The 8491-nt window shown below is 54.9% G+C and overlaps 1 protein-coding gene across 2 annotated transcripts in view; it reads left to right on the top strand.

The window, feature by feature from the left end:
* The first annotated feature begins 5136 nt into the window (after window positions 1–5136).
* GNAI2 (G protein subunit alpha i2) overlaps window positions 5137–8491 on the top strand; it is a 32834-nt gene continuing 29479 nt past the window's right edge. Inside the window, exon 1 of one of the 2 annotated variants that reach the window (XM_063661961.1) lies at window positions 5137–5612. In XM_063661961.1, coding sequence (XP_063518031.1) covers window positions 5543–5612 — 70 coding nt within the window. In that variant the 5' untranslated portion in view covers window positions 5137–5542. The remainder of the gene's footprint in view (window positions 5613–8491) is intronic. The other variant, XM_063661960.1, reaches the window with a different exon arrangement.

Here is an 8491-nt window from a genome sequence, read left to right as displayed (position 1 = left end):
GGACTGGGAAGCTGCCCACTGCCTTGGGCAGGCCTGAACCAGCTGGGACCCAGTGGGATGGAGCTGCCCAGGTCTTGGCACCAAACCCTCATTAGGAGAGACCCTGCACCAGGCTAGGCCGCCGGGGAAAGGGCTGCAGGAAAGATCCAGTTTGAATTTGCAAGGCAGCTGCCAGCTCGGGAAAACCCTGAAGAAAGAACTTCCTCAAGCCGGTGGCTGCTAGGCCCACAGCAGTGCCAGCTCAGCCGAGGGGAGCTTCCTGAGTCCTGTTCCCATCAGGCCCAGGCGCCTGACTCCAGGCTGGGGACTCACCCAGGAGCCCTGTGGCCCCAGGAAAGAGCTGGACACTGGCCTAGAGGTAGATGCAGCGCAGGGTGTTCTGATGAGAGGGGCTGCCCTCTAGAGGTCTTGATGGGGCCATAACCCTGCCTGTAACCCTTGGCTCCTGGGCAGTGGGGGGCAATGAAGGGCAAGTCCATCCTGTAGGCAGACCTGGGGGTCTTTTCTTATATTCCCTCCATCCAAAGAAGGCTGTGGGTCAGAGCAGCAGCAGGACACCAGGTCTGGCTTCAGGCCCCTCAGACCAAGGGGATGTGCTAACGGTAGCACCCCCCACGCACACACATACACACAAATGGGGTGAGGAAGGACCGTGGGCCCTGGCCCCAAGAAGCCAGCTCTGCTTGCCCAGTCAGGCCTCCTCCAGCCTGACCGTGGGCAGCAGGCTCCGGCAGGGAGGAGGCAGGTAATGTGACCACTACACTAGATTCAAGAGCCAAGTGTCCACATGACTGTTTGAAAATGAGTATCCCTTGTCCCTGGCTGTTAAATTCCAGACACTTGGCCTCCATGGTCTGCAGGCCCTCAGGCATCATTAAGCATTTGCGTATGCATTGAAAATTTTCCCAGGTTTTTTCCTTTGTTACCTTTTAAAAAATTGTTCTGGGGCTGGGCATGGTGGCTTACACCTGTAATCCCAGCACTTTGGGAAGCCGAGGTGGGCAGACTACTTGAACTCAAGATTTCAAGACCAACCTGGGCAACATGGTGAAACTTCGTCTCTAAAAAAAGAAAAAAAAAATTGAAAAATTAGCAGGGTGTGGTAGCTCATGCCTGTAGTCCCAGCTATTCGGGAGGCAGAGGCAGGAGGATCACTTGTGCCTGGGTGACCGAGGCTGCAGTGAGTTGTGATTGTGCCACTGCACTCCAGCCTGGGCAACAGAGCAAGACTCTGTCTCAAAAAATAAATAAACAAATAGATAAATAAATAGTTCTAGGCCGGGTGAGGTGGCTCACACCTGTAATCCCAGCACTTTCGGAGGCTGAGGCAGGTGGATCACCTGAGGTCAGGAGTTCGAGACCAGCCTGACCAACATGGAGAAACCCCGTCTCTACTAAAAATACAAAAAATTAGCCAGGCATAGTGGCGCATGCCTGTAATCCCAGCTACTTGGGAGGCTGAGGCAGGAGAATTGCTTGAACCCGGGAGGCGGAGGTTGAGGTGAGCCAAGATCACACCATTGCACTGCAGCCTGGGCAACAAGAGCCAAACTCCATCTCAAAGAATAATAATAATAAATAAATAAATAAATAGTTCTGGAAAAATTGTTCTGTTTGGAATATTGATAAGTTAGAGCAGCCTGAAGGTCCAGCACAAAGGTCTTCTATATTTCTTTTCACTGTTTTTCTTATGACTGCTTATTATAGAAAAATAAGAGCAGGAAAGGGGGCAAAAGCATGGGTCTCAGTCTCCCTGCCCAGCAGCTGCCCTTGCCCACACCCTTCTCACCTGTGTGCACAAGCACACATTTGCCTCTTGACTGATTCATTCATTCATTCAACAAGTATTTATTGACAGTTCCTACGTGCCAGGCACTCATCTAGCACCTGCAAATAAAGCAGTGAACAAAGTGAAGACCCTGGCCTTCCTTGAACTTACTGTCCGGGTTGGGGATTAGATCCAAGAAAGCAGCATTAAACCTAACCACTGAATTCTATCATGTGGTTAGAAGATGCTCAGTACTACAGGGAGTAAAAGCAACAAGATCAGAAAAATGGGGGGTGGGGGACAGGGGTCAGAGTGGGCCTGAGAAAGGAACTTTTTTTTTTTTGAGACAGAGTCTAGCTCTGTGGTCCAGGCTGGAGTGCAAATGGCATGATCACAGCTCACTGCCGCCTCGAATTTCTAGACTCAAGGGACCCTCCTGCCTTAGCCTCCTGAGTAGCTGGGGACTATAAGCACATGTCACCACTGCCTACTTATTTGTATTTTATTTTTTGTAGAGACAGGGTCTCACTATGTTTCCCAGGCTGCTTTCAAAGTCCTGGTCTTAAGCAATTATCCCATTTTGGCCTCCCAAAATGCTGGGATTACAGGTGTGAGCCACCGTGCCAGGCATAAGTCTAAGTTTTAAATAGATTATTCCGGCTGTTGCATTAAGACTAGGCTCTGGGTGGGGAATGGGGGTCAAGGATGACACTGACACAAGGGCTCCTGTAGTTACTCCAAATAGTCATGTTGCATGGCTTAGCCCAGGTGATGGTAGAGGCAGGTTGAGGCACTAGGCTTGTTCTAAAGGTAGAGGTGGCAGGCTTCCCGGATGGTTCGAGTAGGGGAGGAGAGGCAGAAGTAAGTCAAGGGTGACTCCAAGGTTGTCTAGTGATAGAGGTGCCACTGCAGGAGGCTGGAGGAGGAGCAGGCTTGGGAGGGAGATAAATTTTGTCCATGAAGAGTTTAAAACATTGACTGGACATCGGCAGGGCATGGTGGCTCACGCCTGTAATCCCAATACTTTGGGAGGCTGAGGCGGGTGAATCACAAAGTCAGAAGTTCGAGACCAGCCTGGCCAACATAGTGAAACCCCATCTCTACTAAAAACTACAAAAATTAGCCGGGTGTGGCACGCGTCTGCAGTCCCAGCTACTTGGGAAGCTGAGGCGGGAGAATCGCTTGAACCCGGGAGGCGGAGGTTGCAGTGAGCCGAGACCACACCATTGCACTCCAGCCTGGGTGACAGAGTGAGACTCTGACTAAAAAAAAAAAAAAAAAAAAAAAAAAAAAAAAAAAACATTGACTGGACATCAAAGTGCAGGTGCCGAGTCAACTGCTACTGCTGGGTATATGCGTTGATTCAGTAGAGTGGCCAGTGATGGAGCTTTGGATCTGGGAAGCAAAGCAAGTGGTGTTTAAAGCCATGGGATGGGAAGAAGCTAAGTTCAGACAGAGGAGGGCAGCAGTAAGCACTGAGCCCTGGAAGATGAGGCACAACCAGTAGAGGAGCTGGGCGGGAGTAGCCAGGAGATGAGAGGAAAACTGGGAGAGCATGGGCACCTGGAGCCAGGTGAGTGTCAGATGCTGCCAAGGAGTTGAGGGTAGAGGATGGACCACTGAATTCAGACACCTGTGGATCCCTAAGGACCCTGACCAGGGCACTTTTGTGAGGGAGGGACAGGCCTGCCTGGAGTGGGCAGAGGAGAAAGTGAGGTAGAACTGGAAAGAGCCAGTGTAAACAACTTGTGTGAAGTGAGAGGGGCAGAGCCAACAGTGGCTTTTAAGAAAGACTGGAAAGTTGGCCGGGCACGGTGGCTCACACCTGTAATTCCAGCACTTTGGGAGGCCGAGGCGGGTGGATCACGAGGTCAGGAGTTTGAGATCAGCCTGGCCAACATGGTGAAACCCCGTCTCTACTAAAAATACACAAATTAGCCAGGTGTGATGGCACACACCTGTAATCCCAGCTACTCGGGAGGCTGAAGCAGAATTGCTTTAAACCTGGGAGGCAGAGGCTGCAGTGAACCGAGATCACACCACTGCACTCCAGCCTGGGCAACAGAGTGAGACTCCACCTGGGGGCGAGAGGAAGAAAGACTGGAAAGAAGAAGGTATTGAGGGTGAGAGAATGGAAGCAGCTGGTAGGAGGGTAGGTTTGAGTTTGGTGAAAGACTTCCAGGATGGGGGTGCTGGAAACTGAGCTGGAAAACAGTAGACAGAGATTGGATAGTGGGGGTCTGGACATCAGGGAGTATGCAGGGTGGCCACTGACCTGCTTGGTCAAGTGCTGGTGGCTAGGGACACAGCGGGTCCAAGACGCAGGCAAGGATGGCAAGGAGCCATGGAGAGACCCAGGGGACCATTCAGATGTCTGCCTAGGCCAGGTGCGGTGGCTCATGCCTGTACTCCCAGCACTTTGGGATTCACTTAAGGTCAGGAGTTCAAGACCAGCCTGGCAACATGGCAAAACCCTGTCTCTACTAAAAATACAAAAATTAGCCGGTCATGGTGGCACACACCTGTAGTCCCAGGTACTCGGGAGGCTGAGGCGCCTCCAGAGAATCGCTTCAACCCGGGAGGCGGAGGTTGCAGTGAGCCGAGATCGCCATTGCACTCCAGCCTGGGCTACAGAGCAAGACCCTGTCTCCAAAAAAAAGAAAAGAAAAAAGATGTCTGCCTGGACCCTAGTTTAAAGTCACCCAGCAATTGACTTTCCAACAACTCGGAGCAATAATAATTGACTGAGCGTTGCTTAGAAAGAAGAGCAGCCCTGGAAAAATCTGAAAGCATAAAACTACTTTCCAACCATACAAGTCTGCAAACCGCCTGGCTACACACACAGGATTAGCCAGCGACCTAATCCGCCGAGCTATGCAAAAGGAGGCCTCTGCTGACCCCTGGCGGTCACCAGCCGGAGTCTGGCTGCGCGGTGACCCACGACACGTTGCCCAGCCGTGTGGCTGGGATGGTCGGTACCCATGGCCGTGCGGTCCAGCCTTGAGGCTCCAGGACAGTCCTGGAAGGCTTCCTGGCAGATCCGTGGGAGGAAAGCCGACAGAAGGGCGGGAGGCGGGAGGGGAGAGATCCCCCGGGATGGGTAGGGCCTCGACGCTGGGCATCGGCGCAGGTGTGTACTGCAGGGAGCCAGCCAGACGCCCCACGGACTGCCTGACCTTGGGGGAAGCCCGGAGTAGAGGAAGGGGCCGGACCCCCAGACCCGCCCTTGACTATACTATGTGTTCTGAGAGCAAATTAATTTTTTTTTTTTTTTTTTTTTTTGAGACGGAGTCTCGCTCTTTCGCCCAGGCCGGAGTGCAGTGGCGCGATCTCGGCTCACTGCAAGCTCCGCCTCCCGGGTTCACGCCATTCTCCTGCCTCAGCCTCCCGAGTAGCTGGGACTACAGGCGCCCGCTACCGCGCCCGGCTAATTTTTTGTATTTTTAGTAGAGACGGGGTTTCACCGTGTTAACCAGGATGGTCTCGATCTCCTGACCTCGTGATCCGCCCGCCTTGGCCTCCCAGAGTGCTGGGATGACAGGCGTGAGCCTCTGAGAGCAAATTTTACCCAGTTCCTTTCTATCCTCCCGACGACTCTGAGGTCAAACTCAGCAAGGCATCCGAGCCCCCACGGCGCAGCGGCCCTAGGCTGGCATGGGCGATGCGGAGCTACCCCGCCCTCAGGAAGCAGGCGAGATGCCCAGCGGGAGAATCACCCAAATCACCGTCTAATCTCTGCTGTAAAGTGGAAGCGGGAGAAGGAGGGAGCGTCTCATGACGGAGGGTGTGAAGACGCTAGGCTGGAGGAAGCAGAAAGGCGGGTGTCACTGGGGACGTTCTGAGGGTAAGCCGAGGGCGGCTATCGCGGAGGAGACCCTGGCGAGGTGGGGCCCCGCGCGGGGCAAGGGGGATGGGGTGCCACAGAGGGCTAGTTGCAAGAGGACGCGTGACGGCTGCAGCTCTGCGGAGACCGGGCCTCGACGGCCAAGGAGTGGCAGGTCGGCGGAGGCGGGGGCCAGGCCCGGAGGCAGAGCGAGGCAGGAGAGCAGGCAAGGTGGGGGCCACCGTGAGTGGGGGCCGCCAGGCGCGGGCTGGGGCGCGGGGAGGTGCTAGCTAGGTCGGCCTCGGCTCCCGCGCCGCACCCCAGGCCCGCCAGGAGGCGCCGCTGCCCCCGCGAAGCCGTTCCGGCCTCTCCCGGCCACCGAAATCCCGCGCTCCGGCCTAGAGAGGCCCCGGAAGAGGCGGTGCAGCGCACCCCGAGGCCGCTTCCGGCTTCGGCTCGGCAGGAGAGGCCAGAATCGGGGGAGGACGCCGTGGGCGGGGCGTGGGTGAGGGAACCTGGGGGAGGTGAAGAACTAGGAGGTTGCCCTGGGAGTGGACAAGGGGGAAAATAAGAATTAGGGAGGGGCTGCGGTGGGCAGGGCCAAGGGCAGGTAGCACCCTGCAAGGTTGCACCCTGCGCAGCTCTCGGTCCACTGCTGAGCCTCCTGGCTTTTTACCTCGCAAAATGCCGTCCTGGTGAGGTCCCTGGGGAGCCCACCGCTGGCCAAGACCCGGGACAGGGTAAGGAAGACTTCCTAGAGGTAGAGAGGTGCACAAAGGCGGGAAAGCAGATATGGGGACATTGGGAGCCCCTTTAGACCGATCTTTAGGTGTCTGAGCCACGCCCATTTGGAGGGAAGGCTGAATGGGGACCAGCCCGCCCAAACCTGCTGGAGGAAACAAAAACTCACTCCCGTTATAATTGCTCCCCGCCCCCCCACCAGCTCTCTTCTCCCAGGAGACAGGACAGCCCTGTCTCCACAGGCTTCACTCCATTTCCCTCGAATGGTGCCCACCTCCTGTCCTCCCATCTCTCTTATCCTCAGGTTCTACTACTCATAGCAAGCAGAAAGAACTTTAAAAATTAGATCATGTTGGCCGGGCACGGTGCACGGTAGCTCACGCCTGTAATCCTAGCACTCTGGGAGGCCGAGGTGGGCGGATCACCTGAGGCCAGGAGTTTGAGACCAGCCTGGGCAACATGGCAAAACCCCGTCTCTATCAAAAATACAAAAAAATTAGCCGGGCGTGGGGGCGCGCCTTGTAATCCCAGCTACTCAGAGGCTGAGGCAGGAGAATCGCTTGAGCCTGGGAGACAGGCTGCAGTGAGCCAAGATCGCACCACTGCACTCAAGCCTGGGTGACAGAGCAAGACTCCATCTCCAAAAAAAAAAAAAAAAAAAAAATTCAGATGATGTCATTCTGCCTTCAACACCCTCCAGTTGTTTCCTTCATACTTGGAGTGCAATTTAAACTTCCTTGCCCCATGGCCGGGATGATCTGGCCCCTGCTGACCTCTGGCCCCTGGTACTAGCCCACAGCCTGTCCTGTTGGCATGGCATGCCATGCTGGCCCTCACATTAGGGCCTTTGCACTGGCTGATGGCTTTTCAAAAGCTTTTTCTCCAACAGCCTGAAGTCGCTCCTGACAGGGCCCACTTCCCTAACTCTGTCTGCTTGGCCTTGATCGCAGTGTTTGCTCCAAACGGTACAGGCAGAGCGATGCTTGTGTGTCCAGAACTCAGTGACCAGCTTCCCTCCCGCAACAGGTCCCTCCTCCCCTATTACTCCCTTGCTCCTAGTCACAATCTACAGGAAGCCCCTGAGCCCAGCTGGCATGGTGCACCTTGCTTGGCTGTTTGCTGTTGCATCACCTTCATTAGGGCTGTTTTTGCTCCCTCATTAAATTAAATTCCAGGAAGCAGTGCTAATGACAGCCCTAACGAGTCGCGGGAGAGGCTACCAGCCCCAGCCTTTGGAACGCATGGCAAGGAGGACTAGGCAATAACATGAACAAAGCAGTAGCTCCTGGGAATAGAATTGATTATCATTTCCCAGGCCCCCCAAGGACCCTGGGCTTCCCAGGGGAGGTGGCCTTTGGAGACTGCCTATGCAACAGGCACAGTGGCACGTTGTACCATGAACTCTTCAAGGACAAAGAGAAGGAGGGAGGTTAAGTTTAGTCCTTGGCCCCAAAGCCCTGAGAGCTCCTGAGTTCCCTGCAGGGCTTGGGTAGCTCCTCCCCAGTCATACAGGAACACCCTGAATGCCAGAACCAGTTGGGTTTGTAGGGCTAGGCATGGATCACTGGCTTAGAGATGTTGGTGCCCCTACCTCAGCATCCCCTGGAGACTTGGGAACCCCTTGTGTGGCTTGTTCCTCCATGATGCCTCATGGCAGTCCCCTCTCACACCAGTATTCTCTTGCTCTCGCTATTCTGGCCCGGCTGGACTCCTCTCTGGTTCGGGAGCATCCAGCTCCTTCCCAACCCAGGGCCCTTGCACTTTCTGCTGCCTCTGTTGTCACTCTCTTCTGGCTTGTTACAAGACTGGTCCTTCCACATGATTCAAAGATCCCTTCCTCAGACTGTCTTCTGCACATACCTCCCAGTGGCACTAGTGTCACCCTGTTGATTTCCTCTGAAATGGTGAAGTTCATTTCCCTGTTTGTTTGATGTGTGTTCCTCAAGGACAGGGCCCAGCTGCCTCTTTTACCATAGGGTTCTCAGCACATTGGCAGGCAATATGTTCAGGGAATAGTGGTTGAACAGATAACCCCTTCCTCTGGATCCTCCTGCACTGCCCCCCGCCCCCGCCCCTGTGTCAGGTTGGGCCCCCTTGCCTAATCCAGATGCTTATGGGGAAGGGGTGCTGGGGCCTGAATTCTCCAGGTCAAAGCCAAT

Source organism: Pongo pygmaeus, chromosome 2 (assembly GCF_028885625.2).
Source record: "Pongo pygmaeus isolate AG05252 chromosome 2, NHGRI_mPonPyg2-v2.0_pri, whole genome shotgun sequence".
In the NCBI taxonomy this organism is placed as follows: Eukaryota; Metazoa; Chordata; class Mammalia; order Primates; family Hominidae; genus Pongo; species Pongo pygmaeus.
The sequence above is the reverse complement of the archived record's forward strand: the minus strand, read 5'-3'. Positions and strand labels throughout refer to the sequence as shown.